This window comes from Pelodiscus sinensis, chromosome 3 (assembly GCF_052426305.1).
Source record: "Pelodiscus sinensis isolate ZL-2025 chromosome 3, ASM5242630v1, whole genome shotgun sequence".
Classification (NCBI taxonomy): Eukaryota; Metazoa; Chordata; order Testudines; family Trionychidae; genus Pelodiscus; species Pelodiscus sinensis.
The window spans coordinates 27,600,739-27,626,113 of record NC_143054.1 but is presented as its reverse complement, the minus strand read 5'-3'; the positions used below and the strand labels follow the sequence as shown (position 1 = coordinate 27,626,113).

At 41.9% G+C, this 25,375-nt stretch overlaps 1 protein-coding gene across 6 annotated transcripts in view; it reads left to right on the top strand.

Moving 5' to 3' along the window:
- GREB1 (growth regulating estrogen receptor binding 1) overlaps nucleotides 1-25,375 on the top strand; it is a 169,665-nt gene that overhangs the window by 107,278 nt on the left and 37,012 nt on the right. For 5 of the 6 annotated variants that reach the window (XM_089777049.1, XM_089777051.1, XM_089777046.1 and 2 more), the window contains 10 exons: nucleotides 1,778-1,903; nucleotides 2,378-2,575; nucleotides 2,671-2,851; nucleotides 3,993-4,185; nucleotides 8,417-8,553; nucleotides 10,499-10,838; nucleotides 13,675-13,790; nucleotides 14,447-14,646; nucleotides 15,746-15,835; nucleotides 17,936-18,549. In XM_089777049.1, coding sequence (XP_089633175.1) covers nucleotides 1,778-1,903; nucleotides 2,378-2,575; nucleotides 2,671-2,851; nucleotides 3,993-4,185; nucleotides 8,417-8,553; nucleotides 10,499-10,838; nucleotides 13,675-13,790; nucleotides 14,447-14,646; nucleotides 15,746-15,835; nucleotides 17,936-18,549 — 2,195 coding nt within the window. The remainder of the gene's footprint in view (nucleotides 1-1,777; nucleotides 1,904-2,377; nucleotides 2,576-2,670; nucleotides 2,852-3,992; nucleotides 4,186-8,416; nucleotides 8,554-10,498; nucleotides 10,839-13,674; nucleotides 13,791-14,446; nucleotides 14,647-15,745; nucleotides 15,836-17,935; nucleotides 18,550-25,375) is intronic. The other variant, XM_089777050.1, reaches the window with a different exon arrangement.

The window sequence follows — 25,375 nt, the reverse complement described above, 5'->3', positions numbered from 1 at the left end:
TTTTCCGGAAATACTATGCTGCTCCCATTTGGGCAAAAGTCTTTTTCCGAAAGACTTTTGCCCAAAAGGGCCAGTGTAAACAGCACAGTAGTGTTTTCCGCAAAAAAGCCCCAATCGCGAAAATGACGATCGGGGCTTTTCCGCATCTAGATTGGCCATGGACGCTTTTCCGCAAAAAGTGCTTTTGCGGAAAAGTGTCTTGCCAATCTAGACGTGCTTTTCCGAAAATGCTTTTAACGGAAAACTTTTCTGTTAAAAGCATTTTTGGAAAATCATGCCAGTGTAGACGTAGCCGAAGTGAATTTTTGCGCAAGAAAAAGTATAGTAGATCATCAGATGACAGGGCTTTTTGCGCAAGCGTTATTCCTCTTTCTATGAGGAATAAGCCTTTTTATGCAAGAGCTCTTGCACAAAAAGGCATGTGTGAACAGACAAGAGAGCTTTCTTGCACAAGAGCATCCATGGCAGTGTGGATGCTATTTTGCGCAAAAGCACATAGCAGTGTGGACGTGCTCTTGCGCAAGAACTTTTTGTGGAAGTTCTCATCTGCAAAAAGTTCTTGCGCAAGAAGCCTACAGTGTAGATGTAGCCTGGGTGTACTAATGTGTCTCTGCACAAGCACTGAGCAAAGTGAGCCTCCAGTGCTAATGCTGTGTCCTGTATAGCTTTCAACATGACTGAACAGGTTGCAAGGATATGATGTGACACAATTCAGTAAAATATGTATCTGTCTTCTGCATTATGTATAACTAGCAAATTGATCCAGCATTCCTAGGGTCCTTACAGAGGAGCCAGAGTCAAAGGGCTGAGGGTGTAGATGGTGCAGGAGTCAGGGCAGGGGCTAGGAGGTGTATGTGTATGTGTATGTGTATGTGTATGTGTATGTGTATGTGTATGTGTATGTGTATGTGTATGTGAAGGGGGCCCAGAGTAGGGGCCAGGGAGTGTGGTGAATGCAGAAGTCAGGGCTGGGGGTGAGGAGGGGCTCAGGGCATGGGGCTGGGGTGCAGAAATCAGGTAAGGAGGTTGAGTGTGTTGGGGGGCTCAGGCCAGGAGATGGGGGAGTGCAGTAGTCAGGGCAGGGGATTGGGAGGTAGGGCAGAAATGTGGGGGATGCAGGAGTCAGGACTGGAGGTTGGGTGTGTGGTTGGTTCAGGACAGGGGGTGGGGTTGGCAGCTCCCCGGAGCTAGTTGGGGCAGCAGCTGGATGAGGCAGCGGGGGCCACGCTGCCCAGGCGGCAGCTGTCCTGGGCTGGCCGGAGCAGTGGGGCCCATGCTGTTTGGGTGGTGACTCCCTGAAGCTGGACGAGGTGGCAGGAGCTATGCTGGCTGGGCATTGTCTCACCAGGGCTGGCCAGGGTTGTGGGGACTGTACTGCCCAGGATGCTGGGGGAAGGGGTGCTTTGGCTGGCAACAACTAAAGCCCCACTCCCCTCCGGCCACTCGCTTACCAGTGTGCCCACCCTCTGTAGCCATTTTACAGTATAACTGTCCCTTCTAGCAGAATTGTTTTATGAGAAACAATCCTATTTCAGGCCCACCCTATTGTCCTGGCCCAACCAAAGTTATTATCTTGCTTTAAATTACTGTTGGAGTAATTCCATTGACTTCAATGAGGTTAGTCTTGATTTACACCGGTTCAAGTGAGAAGAGAAATTGGCCCATAGTTTCTTTGCGTTGATTATTGGTTTGATTCTGTTATGACTATGGGAACCATCCAGAAAAGAGCTATAGGATACCATGGGTACTAATATCCATTGTCCTTTCATTTTGGTAGATGGTGACATTGAGCTTCTGCTGGACAAGTTTTATCAAGAAAACCAAAGCCACAGGTCTTCATCTCTTTCTACTTCAGCGAATAAGCCAACAGCATCAGATATAACTGGAGCAGCTGTGTGCACAAGTAAGTAATGAAGGTGTCTGAAATGTAGTAGAGCAGGTTGTCTCTCCTTCAAAACAAATTAAGGCCATGACCCTGCAGTTGGATCCATGTGGGCAGAGCTTAGTCCCTTTGCAGAGTTCCAAACTCAGGTTCACAGAAACTCCTCTTGTTTAGGTCCTCCAGGTTTGCAGGAATGGAAGTTCCTTTTCATTCCTGTCAACTTCCTAGTATCTGGGCCTTCAGGTATGGACATTAACACTGCAACAGCCAAGTTTCAGTCCTGAGGTGTGTGAGAGTCCTAGGGCTAAACGCTGGAGTCCCACAATTATACAAATACCCAATTTCACAAAGGGTTTTTGAATGCCCTTTTAGCATTCATGAAAGCAAAGTCCCAATTCATAAGCAAGCTACTTTAAAGTCAGCCAGACTTTAGGGCAAGTTTGTAGAAGATTAGGCTTCAGTCATTCAGCTGAACAGATTTTTGCCTTTTTCCAGGTTATAATGTTGAACGGCATCAGATTCGTCCATTCCAGCTAGCGGTGGCTCAGAAATTGCTGTCTCACGTTTGCTCAATTGCTGACTCCAGCACTCAAAATCTTGATTTGGGTTCCTTTGAGAGAGTTGATTTTCTGATTTGTGTCCCCCCCTCCGAAGTGACATATCAGCAGACACTGTTTCACCTCTGGCATTCAGGTGCTCATTATTAGCTAGATTTATTCTCTATACATACAGAAAATTGTTAGCTGCATTTGGGCTTGGAAGAACTTACCCCTGTTCCATTTCCATAGGTGTTTTATTAGAACTTGGCTTAGAAAAGGAGCACCTTACAAAGCAGAGGATGGAACAATATGTTGTGAAGCTGGACGCAGATGCCCAGACTAAATTTAAAGTCTTTTTGCAAAACTCTATGCAGAATCCACATACACTGTTTATACTAATCCATGATCATGCACACTGGGATCTTGCAAGGTAAGGCCCACTTCACTCTTAGGTCATTTTTAGAGACAATATTATTTACTAAAAGTTGTTCTTGTTTGTATTCTTGTATCATTGGTTCATCTATGTCACCACCCTGAATGCATCCCTCCACTGGTTTCCCCTTTCTATGAAACATACATAAATGCTCCCTTTTAAGGTCCTGGGTGACTTATCTGTACCCTGCTTATCATCCCATGTGTTTTATCAAGTCATCAGTGCCAGCCCTCATTGTCCATCAGTTACATTTCCCCCACAAGCACCATCCTGCATTCTTTCAGGCTGTTCTTTATATATTTGGAGAGCTCTGTGTAAATATGTGCAAAGCCACCCCAGCATCCACCTTCATCTGTCTCCTTCAAATGCCCTTCTGCTGCAGTGCCTGCAGAAACTCCACAGTGCCTGGGCAGTTGGCATGACGTGCTAGACACTTATCGCTAGAGCAAGTTGGAATGTTTTCTGACGGTACGTTTTTTGAATAAAAGGCCATATACTAGGATGTAGGAGGTAACTGTCCCATTCTCCTCTGCACTGGTGAGGTCTCAGATGGCGTATCATGTCCGGTTTTGGGTGTCATGCTTGAGAATGACGTGAACAAATTGGAGATAATTTGGAGGAGAGCAACAAAAATAATTAAAAGCTTAGAAAACCTAGCCTCGGAGAAAAGGTTAAAAAAATTGGACATATTCAGTCTTGAGAAAAGGAGGTGGGACCTGATAGGTCTTCAAACAAATTAACTGTTTCTACAAAGAACATGGCACCTGTCTACAGTCTGCAGAAAACCAAATGCCTGTTGGCAGTTGATGTGGTGTTAGCCCCTTTTCAATCTGTATGCTAGGGGCTGTGCTGTACACTAGGGACTGAGGGAAGTCTGCCATCACAGCCCCGAGTTTGTGGTATAATTATCATGCCAGGGAACTCCCAGCTGAGGAGATAAGCAGCTTGCTCTCCCCTTCCTTTGTGCTACCCAAGTGATGCAAACAGAACAAAGTAAGGTGAGGAATCCAGATCCACATTCCATCTGAGTGGTGCACTATGCTTTCGTGTCCGGGTTTCAGATGGTAACATACGTGCATTTGTCACAAGTGTACTTGAATACAAATCACTCTGGAGAGTATGGGGTTTCTTTTTGCAGCTCTGTTCACTGCCTTTATCCTCAAGCGGATCCATCTGTGGGACTCGTTGATAGACTATTGAACTGCAGAGAGGTGAAAGAGGCTCCAAACGTTTTGACACTCCATGTGACTTCCTTCCCCTATGCTCTGCAGACACAGCATACTCACATCAGCCCATACAATGAAATCCACTGGCCGTCGTCGTACAGCAACGTAAGATGGATGTTTTCAGGATTTTGGGTTCATTCAATAACTATTTCACATTTGCAGGTTCTGAAAAACACTGGAGACCATGTGTTTTTTGTAAGCAAAACAATGAATAAGGATGTCTATGTAACACCAATATGCAGAACTGAACTTGGGATCTCGGGAACTTAGTGTATGAGCTTCTATGGCTTGAGCTAAAGGCTGAGTTACACTCAGCTAAGGCTGTAGAGCAAACTCATTCTTTCTCTCAGTAATTGGTCTAGCTACCACTAGATGGGACATTGAACCATACCCAGTAGGTGTGTGGGTTACATCTGTGTCACCCCTCTCTCTTCTCTTCCTCATTCAGTCTGTAGATGCTTCTCGCTTTTATTTGTCCATCTCTTTCCCTTTGTTGTTTGTTCCTCTTCTGCCACTCACCTGCCTCCCATTTCTACCTCCCCTTTCCCAATATCTGCCAGTCCCTTTTCAGTCACACTCCCATGCCTTTTCTCTTCCTTACTGTCCATTGCCTTCCCATCCTCATCCCATTGTTTCTCCCCACACCCAGTTCCTGGAGCAGCCTGAAGAGAAGTGCTGATTCAGGAGCTGCCTAAAGAAAGCCTTTGATATTCTTATCCTATAGTTTGGTCCTTTTACTTTCCTCCTCCTCAAGGGAAACATGTCAGGAGGGAAGAGAGCTACCTGTTGGAACTGGCCTGTGTAGCACTGCTACGCTGCATTGCAACATGACACCACTGTAGGCACTGTGGGTGTGGGGGATGCTGTAGCATCCCTGGGCTCCCAGCCTAGAGCCTGGAGTCCCATCTGCTGACCCTGCATGCCAGGGCTCTGCTTCCAGATACGTATGCAGGGGTCCTGTCTGCAGACCGCATGCCTGGGATCTGGATGCTGTCTTGCATGCTGGGTCTCTGTTGCTGGCCCAACATGCTGGGGTCACAGTTGCTACCCCAAGCCCGGTATCCTGGCTGCTGTCTTGTGTGCTGGAGAGCTCTGCTGCTAGCCTGCATGCTGAGGCTTTGCTCACAGCCTCAGCTGGGGATGGGTGGGCAGGTGTAAGGGGGGCTGGATTTTAGGACCCTCACTCTTAAAAGTGTTCCCATGCCATTGGGCACCAACATGGCAGACAGATGTCCCCGAAGTGACCAGATGTCATAGGAATCCACTGAAATTTGGTGAAGCCCCCAGTTTCAATAGAACCATTCAGGATGTCTGGTAATTGTAAATATATATGGGTATGTCTACACTGCAAAGTTAGTTCGAACTAACGGACGTTAGTTCGAACTAACTTTAATAGGCGCTACACTAGCGCTCCGCTAGTTCGAATTTGAATCGAACTAGCGGAGCGCTTAGTTCGAACTAGGTAAACCTCATTTTACGAGGATTAAGCCTAGTTCGAACTAGCTAGTTCGAATTAAGGGGTGTGTAGCCCCTTAATTCGAACTACTGGGAGGCTAGCCCTCCCCAGGTTTCCCTGGTGGCCACTCTGGCCAACACCAGGGAAACTCTATGCCCCCCTCCCGGCCCCGGCCCCCTTAAAGGGGCACGGGCTGGCTACGGTGCCCGTGCCAGGTGCAAGCCTGCCAGCACCCAGCCAGCAGACCCTGCACCTGGCACGGCACAGAGCCACCCACCCGATGTCCCCCAGCCCACCCCCTCTTCCCGGGACCAGGCTGGCGGCTCCCAGGAGCTTGCCCTGGACCGCAAGAGGCGGGCACCTTCCTGGGCTAGTGCGGATATCGTGGACCTCGTCCACGATCTCCGCACTAGGCACAGGAAAGTGGCCGTCTAGGGCAGGAGAGCTGCCAGCCTGGCCACCCAGGAGCAGGTGTGCATGAAAATCAAGGGGGTCCACTGAGACCCCCCGACCCTGAGCCATGAGCTTACAATGGCTGTCCTGGGTCAGACCAAAGGTCCATCTAGCCCAGTAGCCTGTCTACCGACAGCGGCCAACCCTAGGGATCCTGGAGGGGATGGACCGAAGACAGTGACCAAGCCATTTGTCTCGTGCCATCCCTCTCCAGCCTTCCACAAACTTTGGGCAGGGACACCACTTCTACCCCCTGGCTAATAGCACTCCATGGACCCAACCTCCATGATTTTATCTCACTTCTCTTTAAACTCTGTTCCAGTTGTAGCCTTCACAGCCTCCTGCAGCAAGGAGTTCCGCAGGTTAACTATTTGCTTTGTGAACAACAACTTTCTCTTACTAGTTTGAAGCCTGCTACCCATTCCTTTCCTTTGGTGTCCTCTAGTCCTTCTTTATGGGAACTCAGGAAGAACTTTTCTGAATGCACCCTCTCCACCCAACCCCTGCTTTTAGAGACCTCTATCCTGTCCCCCCTCCGTCTCCTCTTTTCTAAGCTGAACAGTCCCAGTCTCTGTAGCCTTTCTTCATCTGGGACCTGTTCCCAACCCCTGATCATGTTAGTTGCCCTCCCCTCTCCCAGCCTTTCTCTTCCCCTCTCCCAGCTCCTTTTCCCAGTCTCCCCCAGTTTTGTTCAATAAAGACAGAGTCAATGTTGGAAGAAACTTTATCTTTATTTTGTACATCAAGAAGAAAGGGGGCTAGGGAAGGGTAAGTGGAAGGAGGTGAGGGAGGAATGGGGTACGAGCCCCCGATGGGGAGGACTGGGCTGGCTCTGCGGGCTTCTGGGGGTGGAAGCTCTCCTGCAGCCCCCCAATTGCCCCCTCTCCCCAGATGGCAGCCTGCGGCAAGTGCAGCCGGGCTGATGGCCGAGTGCTGTGATGTGTGGGTACTCCGGGCACTCCAAGCCAGAACTTCTTTGCAAGCGGGGCACCCCTTAGAACTGTGTGTCCGGGGTGGGGGTCGGGACCCTTTAAGCGCAGCCCTCGGCTAGCCTGAGACAGCATCTCCACGCTCTAAGTCCTCCTCTGATGCCCTGCCGGCACTGCTTCCGGCCATCCTTAAGCCCTGTTCAGAGTCCACTCAATGTGGACTTGCTAGTTCGAATTAGCAAAACGCTAATTCGAACTAGTTTTTAGTTCTAGACGCGTTAGTTCGAATTAGCTTAGTTCGAATTAACTAAGTTAGTTCGAACTAGCGCTGTAGTGTAGACGTACCCTATGTGATCATTAGCTACTGAGAAGGGGGATACTTTATGTAGTGATACAAATTTTCTTTCTTTTCACCCCTTTTTGGTAAGCTACTCACCCTGGTCAGGTATGCCAATTTTTCATACCAGGCCTGCTCAGGCCTAAAAGAAATGAAGATGTTCATTTGTAGATCAGATTGTGAGCAGCATCTTTGTTCCCTCTCTATGAACACTGATACCATCATACAAGTCTCTTGAGTCATGCCTTTCTTTCTGTGCGGCTTCTACACTTCGTGGCTGGCAAGGAGTCCCACAGTGTCCTTTTGATCCCCAGTCTGTTTCAGCCAGAGCTAACATAACCACCAGCTGTATTACGCATCCATAAACTTTCTGCAAATATTCGTTAACATTTGTAAGTAGATTTAAAATATTGCGGGGGATGGGGTATGATCCTGACTGCTCAGAGGAAGTAATAAAGACCATGACTGCTCCCTGCACTAGTGACATTTTCCTGCTTCTTACAAAGTGGTTTGCAATCACAGGTTTCAATCTTCATTTTTGAATTCTGAGAAAGCAAGATGCTCATAAAAGTGTTCATTAAATCTTCATCTTTCCTCTTGCTTACACATCTCCCCATGGTTATCCATACTACTGATACCTTTCATTTAGGCTTAATTCATATGCTGATACATGGGAATAACCAGAATGTCGTTCATGCGTGCAAGCTGGACCAGCACATTTTACTTACTATCAGAAAAGTTCCCTAGCTGTTTTTCTGACATTTTTTCAAGATTTTCTTCAGACATTTTTGTTTTGGCATGTACTTTTACTGAGGTGCGGAAAGGTGATGTGTCAAGCAGTTCAGAATGGTGCAGTTTTTGTGCTGTGTGGAAGACACATAATGTATAAATCTACCCAGATCATGAGCTTCGCTTATTTGTAAGTAAGCTTCATTGAAGTCATTGGAACAACATCAATTTAAACCTTCTGAGAATGACCATATTGTGAGCATGAATGTGAGTGAATAGATCCATGGATTGTTTTTTAAATGTATGTCTGTGTGTGTTAGTGTGTATGTATGTATGAGATATAAAGAATGTCTATAGATGGTATATTGATGAATTATTTATAATCTACATATAAGTTGCATCCTTAAATTGTTGTTATCTTATTTACTTTAGGGAATAGATCTATACCATGAAAACAAGAAATACTTTGGATTGTCAGAATTCATTGAATCCACTCTTTCTGGGCACAGCCTTCCATTGCTTCGATATGACAGCTCTTTTGAAGCTATGGTCATGGCTTTAGGAAAACGGTACAATACATTTTTTGGTTTAAAACATTATGAAATTTGGTCCACAGGGTGGGGATACTTGGCTGCGAATCAGGACACCTGGGTTCTTTCTATTTCTGGCGTTGCCACCAACCTGTTGAACATCCTAGGGCAAATCATATTACCTCTCTTTGCCTCCTTTTGTGGTCCTACCTTGTCTTTATTTAGACTGGAAGCTACTTAGGACAGAGGCACTCTCTTTCTATATAAGATCCCGGTTTTGGTTGAGGCCCATAGGCACTACAGAAACAACATTACAAGCAAATCTTATGTTCAAAGTGCAATGTTAGAAATTAACTAACCCCAGCTAATACTTTTTGGCTGCTTCCCTGCCCTTACTGTAACTAAGGGTGTGTCTAAACTGCAGCTGTAGCTCGAAATAAGCTACGCAATTTGAGCTACGCAAATTGCGTAGCTTATTTCAAGTCCATTTCAAAATAGCTTATTTCAAAATTTGGCACTGTCTACACAGCACTAATTTTTTAAATAAATAGCTTTTCCAAAACATCTCCTGCTCCTTCTGGAATAAAATTTACAGGGACATTAGAATAGCAAGCCCATGATAATTTGGAATAATGGGCACACTCAAAAGAGGGGGAATAGCTATTTTGGGATACCTCTGGTATCCTGAAGTAGTGCTGCTGTATAGACGTAGCCTAACTTAATTAGTTTATGTATGAATTAACACACCAAAATGTATCAGAGTATCTAACATACAGCACAACTGCCTTAATGGTCAAAAGTTGTGGGTTTAAACAGCTGCATTGTGGCTACCAGGAGTTCTCATTCTAGAGTTTGCAGTATTTTTTCTGTGCTTAGGCACAGGTGTTATTTATTCAATATTGGGAGTTTGATTCCATTCTGAACTTGGATGGCTATCAAAAAACTGTTTTAACATATAACATTTGTAAATATTTTAGTGGGACCACAAAGAGGAGGTGAGATTTCACTTTGGCTCATGGAGTTAAATCAATGAAAGACCCAGTTAGGGAGAATGCTATAGAACATCATCAAAGCTCAAAAACATGAAGTTAGTTAGCTGATTTGCTGTATATGGAGGGATACAGATTAAAAACATGGAGTAACTATGTCCATAGTATCAGAGGGGTAGCCGTGTTAGTCTGAATCTGCAAGAACAATGAGAAGACCTGTGGCACGTTATAGACTAACAGATTTATTGGAGCATAAGCTTTCGTGGGCAAAGACCCACTTCGTCAGATGCATCAGATGAAGTGGGTCTTTGCCCACGAAAGTTTATGCTCCAATAAATCTGTTAGTCTATAAAGTGCCACAGGACTTCTCGTATGGCCATAGTGATTGCTATTTAGGTATAATTTGCAGGCACAAAATTCTGGTCAGACTCTATGCGGGGCTTACGGTGTGCAAGAAATAAAAGACTGAGCAAGCAGAACTTTGCAAAACTGTACTAACGGCCGGGGGGGAATCTGTATTAGGGCTCAAACCAGCTCTTTCGATTGATTTTAGAAGTAGTTGAATCAGATCTTACACGAGTGAACATGAGTAAAAAGCAAGGATACATTCATATATATGAATAAGGTCCAGGAAATATTAGGCATTGTACTTGGAAAACCTGGACCAGGTGCATTTTAGTTTTGATTAATATTACTGTATAGTGCTCTAGCAAATACTCAATAGTATGTTTTGCAAATGAGATGAAGTCTTAATAACAACAGAGGTAATGTAACTTCACTTTTCCACTTAGCTATTAATTCTTTACTGAGACGTGGACAGACTGTGAATTGGTCTTGGAATGATAGGGTTTGAAGATTAGTGAGGATCAGTGAGCTTCTACTGTGTGTTTGGCATGACTTTTCCACCTGGATTAAATTTTGAGTGTTAATAATTTTTACAAGGGCAGCATTCTCACTTTACTTCTAGGATTTTAATGCTTCACAATTTATTTCAGATTTCCCAGATTACACAGCGCAGTGATAAGGACATTTGTCCTCGTACAGCATTACTCTGCAGCTATGATGGCAGTAAGTGGTCTGTCTCAGATGAAGAATTACACCTCAGTTGAAACTCTGGAAATCACCCAGAACCTAATAAACTCTTCAAAGCAATGCTCCAGTGGTCATGGCTTCATGGTAGTGTTAAGAATTCCTTGCATTCCTTTGGCTGTTGTGGCCTATGAACGACTTTATCATATAAGGGAAAGACTATCCCTTGCAGATAATTTTGAAATCATCTTGGGAAAACCTAACTCTGGAATCACCATAGGGAAGCACTTTGTGGAGCAACTAAAGGTAACTTGCAGAATGGCATTTCCTGGACAGAATCTCTGGGCTTTCAGTGGGTGGGTTGGGTTAGCACAGATTTTATTGGCATGAGACTGAGACATCAGTGATGAAGATGGCTATTTTCCAGCATAACTAAAATTCTCTAAGGAGTCTGACTCCTGACTATTAGACACATCCATCTGACATTCCTATTCCTGCAGTCCATTTTGGATGGCTGCTCAGGAGGGCCTTGACAAATATGATTAGAACTCCAAACCACACATTGCACTGGACCGTGTCTTCAGTGAATCATCACAGTGGCAAAAGCCCAAGTGAATATGAAAGCTATTTTTGGTTTGCTTTACCAGAGCAGTCAGGTTTCCCCTAGTGAGCAAACCTCAGTGACCAGTTTGAATTGTATTGCCCAGCTTAATAGTCATAAGAATGGCCATAATGGGTCAGACCAAAGGTTTATGGCCAATACCAGATGTCCCAGAGGGAGGAAACAACCGGTAATCATCACGTGATCCCTCTCCTGTCATCTATTTCCAGACAAACAGAGGCTAGGGACACCATTCCTACCCATCCTGGCTAATAGCCATAATGGACCTAACCTCCATGAATCTGTCTAGATCTTTTCTGAACCCTGTTAAAGTCCTAGTCTTCACAACATCCTCTGCCAAGGAGTTCCACTGAGGTTGACTGTGTTGAGTGAAGAAAAACTTCCTTTTGTTTGTTTTAAACCTGCTGCCTATTAATTTTATTTGGTGACCCCTACTTCTTATATTGTAGGAATAAGTAAGTACCTTTTCCTTATTCACTTTTTCTGTACTTGTTATGATAGTCATGATTTTTTTTTAGACCTGTATCATATCCCTCTTAGTCTTCTCTTTTCTGAACTGAAAAGTCCAAGTCTTTTGAATCTCTCTAAATATGGGACCCTTTCTAAACCCCTAATCATTTTTGTTGCCCTTTTCTGAACCTTTTCCAATGCCAATATATCTTTTTTGAGATGAGGTGACCACATCTGTGTACAGTATTCAAGATGTGGGTGTACCATGGTTTTATATAGCGGCAATAAGATATTCTCTGTCTTATTCTCTATTCCTTTTTTAACGATTCCTAACATTCTATTAGCTTTTTTGACGGCCACTGCACACTGAGTGGATGTTTTCAGAGAAATATCCACAATGACTGCAAGATCTCTCTTGAGTAATTGTAGATAAATTAGTTCCCATCATATTGTATGTATAGTTGGGATTATTTTTTTTCAATGTGCATTACTTTGCATTTATCAACATTACAAATCATTTGCCATTTTGTTGCCCAATCACTTAGTTTGGTGAGACCTTTTGAAGCTCTCCACAGTCTGCTTTGGTTTTAACTATCAGTCATAAAGGTTTCAGATCAGTAAGCCTACCCATGGGTCCCTGAATAGTCCAGGTTTTCCAAGTATGATGCCTAATGTTTTCTGGACCTTATGTGATTTTTGAATATGAAAATGCTGGAAGAAATAGATTCATAGATTTTTTTTTTAAGGCTGGAAAGGACTGTTATAATCACATAATCTCAGGGCTATCTTTAGGATTTATGGGACCCTAAGCAGTGCTAATAAGCTAGTGCCCCTATGCTTGATGGCAGCCAGGGAAAGGGAGGGGACAATTTTTAGAGATGTGATTTTTTGATCTTCAGCAATAGACTAATGAAATATTTTTAAAGCAGATTTTAAACTCAAGCCCCTGTGGACTAATACAGTAAATTCAAAATCTGACAGTATATACCTGGCATTAGCAAATGTTTGTTAAATGGTTTCACTATCACTTAATGGCTCTTTCACAGACTCAGTCTCTGCTAATAGGTGTGGCAGGCTTTTTTGACTTTTAAGTTAACTAGCTCCTCTCCAGAGGAAGCAAAGCCACAGAACAGGGATAGGAAGAGGCAGGTGGGTGGACATTAAAACCTAGTGATGCCCCACATTTCCAGGTGCCCTATGCAATTGCATATTCTACATATGGGTAAGGACAGCCATGCACAGTCTGTCCTTAAGCATCACACATGTCCATAGACACAACTCCCCTTAGTAGAAATGCTATCACACAGCTATTAAAACAAAAAATTATATTCCCAAAATTGTTTTTACCATTCCAAATCTGAATTATGTTGTCTGCCTACTTCGCTCCACAGAGCAGAGGAAAAGGGCCTCATTTTGCTCATTCTCCTACAAATCATGAATAACACCGTGTTTTAAAGCTGAGATAAGTGAATTCAGAATCACATGCCATATTCTCTTAGGTGTCTTCTGCAGCACGGTATTGTTAGTACTTACTGAATAAATAAGGGCCAGATAGTGATACCTTTTTGCCCACTGAGTAGTACCTTACTAATCAAGAAATCTCACTGACCAGGTACTAATCAGTGTGAATAAAGATATCATCCAATGGACGTGGCTGTCAAAAGGGGACTGACAGCTGTGGTTAGGAAACCGAATCAACAAATAAACACCTTTATAGTGAGTAACATGTTTTCTGTCTTTGAAGATCAAGCTATACATCTTCACAATGTTTTCTCATGTTTCCCAGAGGAGCATTTGGATCTATAATTAGCCACTTATGGTAACAATTCATTAGCGTTCTAAAATATAAGCATGTTATGGGACAGTCAATCATTGATATAAAACTTCTGAAAGAAGACAAGACGATTTTTCAAATCAGGACCTTTCAAATTAGGGCCTGATTCTGCAATGATTTCTCATGTGCAATATCTGCAGAATTAGGTCTGTACAGTAGGCAATTAATCATTTGTTTCTTCATTTTTAATTGTGCCATATAAATTTGCCCACCAACGTTTTTACGTTCTATGATAGATGTGGCAGAAAATTGAAGATGCGGAGTGGAGGCCACAGACCTATTTGGAATTAGAAGGTCTGCCTTGCATATTAATATTTAGTGGAATGGATCCTCAAGGGGAAGCTTTGCCAAGGTAGGAAGGAATTGACAAATATTTCCATGACATTTGTTCATTCCCAATGCTTCACAACTTTCTTTTTCTCTGCACTCTTCAAATGGCTGAAAAACCTTTCTGCAACCTACTGTGTCTGATAAGATGCAAAGTCTGGTGACATTTGTATGACAGAATGATTTCTGGTAGTTTCTGTATCCAGTGGAACATTTGTGGTATAGCAGGTTGTTAGTAATAGTTGTGAGGTGGAGCTGCGGGGTGTGGACTTTCATTTTCACAGCATTCCCAATTAGTCCTGTTTTATAAGTGAAGAAACCAAGACACAAAAAGGTCCCACTAAGCCCTGGGGTAAGCAGGTGCAACCTCCATCAACATCAGTGTTGCGCATGCTTATAAATTAGGTCAAAGAGGTTACGTGACATGTGCTAGATTAGCAAGAAAGTAAGTGTCAGAGTCAGGACTTATGCTTAGTACATTAGACTATATTAGTTCAAGCAATAATAATGAAACCATATAGTGGTGAATTCATATCACTTTGTCCTATCTCACACATCAGTTAAGTAGGCAATGGCAAAATTCCTCACTGTCTATGTTTGCAAAATAATAATAATAATAATAATAATAATAAAGGTGTGGAATACAGTGAGTTTTTATAGTATCTTTTGGTTTATTTCCAGATCATTGAGATATTGTGACCTACGTTTAATAAATTCCTCTTGCTTATTAAGAACAGCCTTGGAGCAAGAGCTTGGCTTGGCAGCATACTTTGTTAGCTCTGAAATCCACATAGAGAAAGTGGTTGTGAATGATGTGTTGGAGAGTGACCCAGAGAAATTGAGCAGTACTGATAATGAAGATGAAGAAATAGCAACAGAAGGTAAATGAATGTCTGTAGTTCCAGTTCTCCTACAATGTATTCTAACACAGCTTGTGAATTTAATGCCAGTACCATACATTTCAGCTAATATTAGCCTTTGGATATTAGCCTTTCAAAGTGCAAAGCAAGGGAAGGGAACAGTAAATGGAAGGGAACAGTAAGTAGATAAGTATTCAACAGTTAGTAATGCTGGGTACTGCAAAAGATTGGGAGACATTATCTGACTTTACAGTGATAGCTTGTGAACTTTTGGCATTAAACTTACCAGATAATTTTATCTGTACGTACTATACAGTCTTACAACTGAGGAATGCAAGGAATGTTTATTAACATTAATTAGTTGATCCTCAGAACCTTTGAAAAGTCATTATTTTACCCATTTTACGGATGGGAGAACTGAAGCACAGAGAGGACACGTGATGGTCACACTGAAGGGGCTGCTCAAATGAATAAGGTGTTATTCAACACAAATAAGGGTAGCAGAATGAGGACCAAAATTAACAGATGTACTTCTCATCAGCAGCTTGGAGAGGGGAATGAAATTATATTGTTACCAAAGAGAAAAGAACAGTTCAGCTCTAAAGATGGTCTTACATCCCTTTTTAAGGGTCGTCACCTGGCAGTACCACATAGGGAAATGTTTCTTAAACTGTGTGTGCCACAAGGCAGTCAGAGGTGTACCGTGGAGAAGAACAGAATTCAAAATGGCCACACTTAAAGGGGCAGGCAACTTTTTTTAAAAATTTTTGTTCAACAAACAAATCCTTGTTTGGTGTTCCTTGGTCTAAAAAAGCTTAAGAAACACTGACATAGGGGCTAGTGTGTCACTCATACTTCAAAGGAGGCATGATTAGTGAAGAGGGAATAGGGACTAGATACTCCTGTTCTATACCAGCTCTTGGCTGCATTTTTGGCTCTACAAGGCTATTGTAGCTCAACTACAGCTTAGGAAGAACAGCTACAATCAATAGCATCTGAATCGGGGCATCTAGAGGAGCTTTAAGCCACTTTTGCCCAGCATCCCTTCAATTTGGTGATAGCTGAGAACTGGTCTTTAGAATTGTAATTCTCCCTTATCCTCCATCTTCTCCTGAAACAGGTTCCACTTCAGAAAAGAGAAGTCCCATCAAAAGAGAGAGATCACGCTCCCATGACTCTGCATCTTCATCTCTCTCTTCAAAAGCTTCAAGTAAGACTTTATGATGCTTTTAGGATGCAAATGTGGCAATTCATTTCTCCTGACAAACGAAAAACAAAAGACACAAATCATTAGGTTTTTGGCAAAACCTGTTTTTATGAACGCACTAACCATTACATTTAAAAAACTCCAAGCTTTCAAGAATCTTACTCCTCAGATCAAAAATAATTAGATGTGCTTGATCCATGAATGCATAGGCCGTTGTACAGGTCTGCGAGGGACTCACTGTATTATATAAAATACTGTATCGAGAGAAATGTTCTTCAATATTTGTTTATGTCCGGTACCAACATGCAGATCTGCAGCTAGTACAAATTGTTAGGGCTCCATTTGAAATAACTGGAACCATGACAATTCACACCAGCTGAGGACCTACCTCTGCATTTTCAAAAGACCTTCCTAAATTTTGCCTGAAAAATGCTCATGATTTTTTTTTGGAGGGGGTGGGGTACTAGAATGGGTGCTGAAAATGTTTTCAGTGTACGGTGCTCTTTTAGAAATGTGTGTGTTTGTCAATACTTCATTTAAACTACAGTACAAAAATGTATTTCCTGCACCTCTCAGAAGCAGTGCAAAGGTTTAGGGGAGCTTAGGGTAATGCAGGAGCGGAGGGAGAGGGAATTCATTTCTGACAATCTGGGAGTGAATCTGGAGGGTTGTTGGTGTGCGTGGAAGTATAAAACAGGTGTTTTTTGGAGGAATTATTTGAGAGTTGGGGAGCCTCTCCAATGCAGACCCTGGATGACACCTGCCTATCCAATCATTGAGGCACATCTGTCCTGCCCCTGTCTTTTCCTGCACCTTGTTTCCCCCAGGCACATGTGTCTTTATAGCCCGCTACTACTCAGTCCCTGGCTCAGTACTGTCTCTCCACTAGGTCGTGTGCTCCTCTCCCAGTCTGTTCCTCCCACTAGCTCTTCTGAACTCCAGGTATATCACTGTGAGAAAAGCAGCATCTGTTGTCTCCTTTTCCATGGCTGCTCTGGCTCATACGCTTTTTTGCCCCCTGTTCTAATGCTACAACAGGCCCTGGTGGGTACAAGGTGTAATTGCAGTGTGCCTCCCCAGCACAATGTATTTCTCTGAAAAGGAAAAAGAAAGCCCTCTGTGGGGGACATGATTCCTGCATGTGTGCAGTGGTACAGAATTCCCCCAGGAGTGAATGTCTGAAGCAATGGCTAAAAATTGGTGGTACTAAAAATTGGTGCATGTCCTGAATTAGCCATTTGAAATCTATTTGGTTTTATGGGATTGTGTTTGTTTACATCAGTGCTGACAGTCACTTTTTGCTTTGCTTTGCTTTTTTTTGCTTGTGGGGAGATTCCAATAAGTGTTGCGGAGATCAGTACCTTGACAAACTGTTTTGAAAGGCTGATCTGAGAACTGCTGATTATTTGCATCTCCATTTTGAAATCTTTGAGTATTGGAGATGCTTACAACTCCTAGGATCAAGCCCTCAGCTTCCAGAATGCTGATAATTATAATGTTAATAGGATCAAAATCATGGCTATGTTAAAACCATTATAGTCCAAGGAAATAACCTGTGAACAAGGTTTCCTCTAATTGTTTCCATTTGTATGCAGAATACATTTTGTTATGTGCACCACAGCATGACCAGTTCTGCACCACCAATAGAAACACATGCTGCAGGCTGTGGGTGCTGTGGGAGCTCTGCTAATCTGCTGCATGGCAGTTGAATCTCTCCTGGGTGACCACCCAAGCACTCAGGTTATAGGGAACACTGTCTGTGAATATTATGCTTTTTAAAGTTATATATATTTTAAAATTTCATGAAGAAATGGGAAATTTAACAAATGTAAGGCTCAGTGTTGAAATCAGTGGGAGCTTTTCCCCATGGATTTTAGTACTCAAAATCTCATAGGCTTATTCACACAAATACTCCCATTAGTTTCAATAAGACTCTCTGCGTGAGTGAGGATGGCCCAACAGGAGCAGTGTTGTTGATGTCTTCACATCATGTCTATTGTTTAGTGTGGTTTAACTATGAAAAGTGGAATAGAAATGTTGTGGTTCAAGGTAGTTGCTGAAGGATCACTCCACCCCATGTTGAAATCCAGATTTTGTTTTTAGGTGCCACATTCTGCATTGAATCATCTCCTCTGTTAGCAACACCAGGGGATGTAGCAAAGTCACCCCACCAAGTCCTAAGCAGCAGTACTGAAGAGAGCACACACAACTGCGAAAGGCAAAGGCAGAAAGTAGAAAAGGGGGCGCAAACGGTCATCAGCAAGCACTTGCCAGCTGCAGCTGAACAGCTGGATTCAAAACAGAACATAAAAAGTGCCCAAATTTCCATCAACTCATCCTCATCACCTTTCTCGTCTTCTTCCTCTTCCTCTGCACCTACTCACAACACCTTCATCCTGCAGACATCTCAGTGCTCCATGACAAAAGCATCGAAACAACCCCCCATCGTTTTCCTGCCTAAACTGGTATATGACATTATTACCTCTACTGACAGCAGCGGACTTCCCAAATCATCTTCCCTCTTGCCTTACCATTCTGTCATGTGGGCAAGTTCTTTCCGCCCGGTCATGAGTAAAATGATGACTTGCACGGAGCAGTCTCTATACTATCGCCAGTGGACAGTTCCCAAGCCAATTCATATGGACTACAATAATAGAAATGAGGGCAGAATGGACACCTTTCACCCAAGGAGGCTGCTGCTGAGTGGGCCACCTCAGGTGTGTAATAAGAATAGGGTATTATTATCATTGTTTTATTTTTATTAATTTTGTCTTGATCTCATTAAGTGCTAAATTAATGAGAGTATTATTCCTACCTGACTTAATTTCTTCACTGGTGGAAAAAAACCCTTTCTTATGTTTTTATTACTGTATCTGCCTTAGTGAAATGATCTTTCTCACCTCACTGTTAACTTGAGCCAAGGACAATTAAGCTGTCGTGATATCTTTTTGTTCTTGTTGTTGTCAACCTTCATGCGATTAGTGCTATGTTTTACGGAAATTTATGCTTTTTTCCATTTTTTTTTACACATTGTGCTGTCCCTTGCAGCTTGTTACAGACAAATGGGAGTTAAATTTTTAATAAAGATTGAACAGTCACACAGGGTCAGTTTCTTATGGTCAAGTTGATTAGGGTGTGAACGTGACAGGTTCAGCCATTTCCTTCGTGGTTTGGACAGACCCGCTTCAACAGAGATAGCTTCTGTCCCAACATTTTTCAAATGACTTTGTAAGGATACTTGGATGAAGGTAAAGATATCAGGGAGTATTTTTCCTTGTAAATTCCCTAAGAATATTTAGCATGCAGTTATGAGTATGGTATCTCTACAATTCAATGTACATACTGTCTACTAAATGTTCCACTGAAGCTTTATGTAACATGTCAGCCCTCAAATTAGAAATCATTTAAAACTAAGTCAAAGACGTAACAAAGATGTAACAGTTTTTGTAACATTACTCCTAACAAAAACCACAGGAGGCCAGAGTTCAATCTACCACTCACTTTTCTGTACCTGTGTATTGCAGAGGTCTCAGTACAGAAAAGATCATGTTTTACTTCCAGTTTAATAGGTACAGTTTATTGAAATAGGTGGTGTCACATTGGGGTAAGAGTATAATTTGGCTCTATATATTTGAAATATACAGGCACTTGCAAGTGCTACTCTAAATGTATAGAGGGTACCAGATGGATCACCGAAGAACATCTATTCATTGCTCTCCATCTCTATGACCAAAATTCTCTGTTTGCTGTGGATTAAAGCAGTAAGTGTTCAATAGAGATGAATGTATGGTAAATACAGACAAGGTAAAACCTGATATATTGGGCCTCAGATAGCTAGTTTGTTTCCAGACTCAAGAAGAACATACACTGATGTAATTTTGGTTGGAATTTTGTGCACTTAAATGGAGAAGTTCAAAGTTATGATTCCCAAAGTTACAACAAGGGCACAAAATAACCCATATGTAGTAGTTTGTATTACTATGGCATTAATTTGGCTGCAAGACAAGTGATTTCTGCCCACAGTTGTATGCTTGTGGTTCTCAGAGACAGTGGGAGGTCTGTATTCATCTGAGAATAGAAGACCCTTAATACATATGGCTAGAAACTTGCAAATCTGTAGATACCTGTGGCTCATTTTTGCAGATACTATTGTGGATACGAATTTTGTATCTAGAACTCCACTTATTTGTGGATATCCATTTTATATATATGCAGGTATTAGCATCCATGAATGCGGCTATCCATGGCACATTTTTGCAGTTGTGGATACAAATTGTATATCCGCACAAGGCTCTATTTATGATATCTGTAATTGGCCACGTATATGCAGAAAACAGTTGGCTTCTTTATTTGTCTGTTTCTTGGGCCATGAGTGCAAGCCTGATTTTGAGGTATTAACTGGTGCATAGGACATGGGTTGGCCCTCTGTATAGAGGCAAATTTCGCCTCAGAAGAACACTCTATTCTGCAACTCTATCTCTTCTCTAATTGTCTCCAGAACAAAGGTTCTGATCTGCAATTTTCCATTGACTTTAATAGGATTTGGATCAGGCCTTAAAAATATTCTCCATGCATTTATTTATTACATATTCACCAGTTTTTCCTGAATACACACGTTTCATGTGAATATTTTATGGAGGAAATCAAGAATTAAATGTTACATTTTCTTACGTGTTTCATTTTTCAGGGTATATTCTCATTTTAGTATATTGGGGGATATGGCTGTTTAGCTCCATTTAATGTCTAAATGCCAAACATACTAAAGGGAATATATTCTAAAAATTCCAAAACAGTTAAGAATGTTGGTTGTTTTTGGCGTAAGGTATGGTAGAATGGCATCTATTCCAATGGAAAGGTGAAAGAAAACAGATAGCAAATGTGAGCTCCTCTCTCACTTTGGAAATAAATTGTTCTCTTTCCAGAAGTGTGTTCTGCTCATGAGCTTGTTTTATATCATAACCATTACAATATATGTGGAGTATGCTACCTATTGCATTAAGAGGAATCCACAGAGGATTTTAGCACCATAATATCTTGCCTGAGCTCTTTAGAGATAAATCCAAGCTAAAAGCAAAGACTTAGATTTTTAGTTTTTGTAACACTGACCCACTAACTATAACCACAAAAAGCCAGAATTTATATTAGCTGACAGAGATCAACTATTAGATATGCCATTCTAAGCATATAAATAGCAATTCAACCAGAGTACTAAGCTGGGGGAAGATCTCTGAATTGGTGGCACAATCCTTCCAGACACTAAAAAGTCGTTGTTGTTGTTATCTTACCATACAACGTAAAAAGTCAGTTTAAGAAAAATCAAGCTTCCCGGTGAACAAAAGTAGTGAATAAATATCACTGCCAAAATGTTTAGCATTTAGGAATTTTCCTCCTCTCTCTCATGCCTGGCAAAAAGGGACCAATAATGGCAACTGCTCTGCGACCTGGTGACATAAAAGATCCCGGAGTTCCTGGCCACCACCTCTAAGGTAGTGGCTGCGGCTGAAGCCCAGGCCCTTTAAATTGCTGCTGGAGTGCCATGCGGTTCACTCAGAGCTGCCTGGGGGGAGGCATGGTGCAGTGCTGAGACTCCACCTCATCTCTTCCACCTGAGGCAGCACTCCTGTCAGAGGCATGGAGCATTCTGCTTCCCGTGTTGCCCAGAGGCCTGGTGAGGCTGTCAGTCCTGCTGCATACATATATATATAGCACCTGCCAGGCTGGCTAAAATGCTTCATATATAGCTACTTTCCAGCCAAGATATATTCCAGCCCTTACCACTATAAGTTTCGATCTCCATTGAGGTCTTTGGATGATACCACAATACCAATAACAAACTATGGCTAAAAACTGCATGTAAAGACATCAACCAGTAGTGTGAGTACGTCCATAAGAACAAAAGGGGCAAAAGAAACTAGACATTATCTAATCTCAGTACTACTTTTTCTCACAAGCCCTTTATCTTGCTTCTTTTAAATTAAATATGGAGAGAAATTCTCTCACCCTAGCTAGTGAACCCAAATCCTTAGGGAATGAAGGCTCTACATCTGCATTTCTTAAGATTTCTGTCTTTATCCAGAAAGACAAATCTAAGGATAAAAGGAAGGAGAGAAGATGCTTCAAGTGCCAGACCTATTAAATCTGGAACATTCACCCTATTCTAATGGAGCCATTACTTTAACTGGTCTCTGGAGTAATATTGCTGGTACTTTTAGTTTCTAAAAAGTCTTGTTTCTCATCCGTCGTCCACCTTAGATTCTCAACCTGTGGCACTCATAGAAACTCATGAAGTTTTGTTTCATTAATGCAAACTTTTGCACCAATTTTTTTTAACAGTGAGGTAAGAAAATCATCTGGCATTTGGTCTTGAAGGCTGCATGTTTCTGTGGTGTTCCAGACATTACCATGGATTCTTCTCAAGGTCTATGGTTGGTGACCTTCACTTCTAGATTGTCCTGATATAATTTTATCTTGGTCCAAAAGTATTTTCAACAAGCTGTTTATAGTCTTTTGATTCCACTTGAACGCATTCTTGAATAACATTCTGGTTTGGATGGTCTCGTCTCAAGATTTGTTTGTAGGTTCATAGTATTAAGGCTTTGTGTAATGATCTACTCCAATTGCCTTTCAGATCCCCTGGGAATGGTTTTGGAAATTAATGAGGGAAAGAAGTCAACTTGCTGTAGAAAATGTTTTATCTTCATGTCCATTGTCAAGAATTCTTTTCATGTGAAAGGAGTTGTTAGACTCGTTTTAGTAAACAAGTGACCAAATTAAGATATCCACCAAATAAATTATTTTTCTTGTTGGGAGTATTAACAGAGGGCAAGGAATAAAAAGTTGTAGAGATAGTACTGCTACTTGATTGCTGGGGTGGTCTTTCTACAAGAATTTTAAGACACTGCCGAGGCAGTATAGATAAATGTGCAGTACTGTGAAAAAGTTCACTTGTTCTCTGGATATAAATTCATTTCCCAGGATGCTCAAATATTTGTGACCACTAAATTCACTGAATTTTTTTTTCTGGAAGACAAGATTTTTATATGTTTTGAAATTCCATGAAAGAGGTTTGTTGCTATTGCTATTGAGTTTTTGTCATGTTTTTATACCCTGGAAACAGCACTTTTGTGTGAACCAACAGCCTAATAGAAAGATTGTCTTCAGGGCAACCTCCCATCAATGACTACTAACACCACCTCCTCTACCACTTACAAATAAGATCTCCAATTTCTAGAGCTTGTTGCTCACGTGAGAAAGTAATATTAGGAAAGTATTTAATGTATCTCTTAGCTTTCTGAGCACCATCTATGGACCATCAGCATGTTTTCTGTGAACCACAAGAGTTTTACAGACTACACTTTGGCCTGGTCTACACGGCAGCGGAAAGTGGATGTAAGATATGCAGCTCCATCTATGTTAACTATGTTAACTATTTAGCTGGAGTTGACATCTTAAATTGTGTTTCCGTATCATCCACACGATGTGAGGCTGATGGGAACAAATGGTCCCATTGGCTTCCCTTACTAGTACAGGTGCCAGCTGGAATTGCCCTCGGCCTTTGATTTAGTGTGTCTAGTATAGACCCATATACTTGACCCGCTAAATCGAACACCAGAAGATCGATCTGTAGAGTGTCGATCCACCAGTAAGTATAATTGTGGCCTTTGACAACCATTGCTGCAGTCTCTTAAGAAACTGGATTAGAAAAAAAATACAAGCTTTTTCCCATTTGCCATATTTTTTGAAATGTAAAGATATGAAAGTACATTTTTTTTAGCAGCAGTGATGATGATAAAGTGGTCAGATGGCTAATAACACAGGATTTAGTATCTGAGAATAATTCCTGTTAATCATCCTTCTGTGTAGTGTCTGAAATCAGTGGAAAAAAAATGAGGAGTAACGTTAATTTGAACCAACGGGTTTGGTTCAAACTAATGTGTCACTTTTGAAACAGCTGTTCAGCGGAGTAACGCGCCAGCGAGATCATGCTAATGAAACGAGGGATATTTAAATCCCCACTTCATTAGCAATTTTGGTCGCCTACATTTGTATCCCTACTTTGAACTAGGGTGCAAGTGTAGGTGTACCCAAAGAGAAATCAGACGAGGGAGCAGATGTCAGTGTTACATGTCTTAGTTTTCATAAATGGTCTAAAACCTTGAGATGTTTGCTTCTTCTTGAGCCTTTTTTCTTCCAAGGCCTTGGCTGTTCTCTCTCCATCAGATTGCACTCTTTCTACTTTGTGTAGACAGAAAAAGAAGCAGAGTAAGTATTCCACATCAAGGAGGATAAAAGATTGTAAAGAACGCAAAACATCTAATCTAACAAGGCACTGGGCACTGCCATATGTTTGAGGTTATTGATTGTCATACCTCTGCTTTCTTACAGGCAAAGTTACCCCACTTGGTATCTTAATTACCTTGGTAGTGATGCTAGATGTAAAAGCTAATGTTAGCAGCAGCAAGCGTTGCGGGCAGCTCCATTTACTGAGTAGGTCATGCTGCAAATCCATAAGCTCTAGAATTTTGCTTTCTGGAGCTGACAGATGACTTAATAAATGGAAAGCTATTGTCCCATTAAGGCAGTTGTGTTCTATCAAAATGTACCTGATGGCAAGAGATCCTGCCATTTCATAAGGTGCATATGTCTGAGCTAGGGTCACCTTATTACTGTCAAACTTTCCATATCATTATTCTCAAACTGAGACTCTTTTAGATTCACCCAATTTTGACAAAATGCAAATGGTCTTAATGGAAATTCAAGTGTCACTTCAGATTAAATGAAAACTCTGATAAAGACACACCGAAGTAATTCCAAACAAGAGAGACAATGTACATAATACACTCTCCTGGAACTAAACACAATCAATCTACACAACCATTCTGTTATTTCAAAATAATTTCAAAATAACGGATAGTTTATTTCAAAATCTGTAAACCTCATTCTATGAGAAATAACGCTTATTCCGAAATAGCTATTTTGAAATAAGGCATGTTTAAACACTCCACTGCTGCTATTTTGAAATAACTCTTCACCAGGGCCATTCTAAGTTATTCCTCCCCAGTGCTTGCTGGGGCTCTAAATCGAGATAGCACATCTACATTACGGAAGCCTGCCTCAGACTAATTTTGAGGCTTCCCTGCAGTGTAGATGTGCTATTTTGAAATAAGTTATTTTGGAATAACTATTCCAGTCAATAAAACTCCAGTCATCTGAAGAAGTGGGCTGTGTCCACGAAAGCTCATGATACCATCTACATGTTTTGTTAGTCTATAAAGGGCTACCAGACCATTTGTTGTTTTTTAAGTTTATTAAAAATGTGTTTATGTTCTTATGTGTTTTCCTGCCCACTGTAGAGAGTGTAGTTCAGGGAAGAGAAGTTGCCTATTGTGACTTTATTTGTGTACCTATATCTCAAAGGTATCACATATGCTATATTTTGAGCAGGCGTGGAGAACCTTAGAGTCAGATGTGGCCCCAGGCTTGCCTCGATCTGACCTCGGAGACTTAGGGTATGTCTACACTACCCTCCTAGTTCGAACTAGG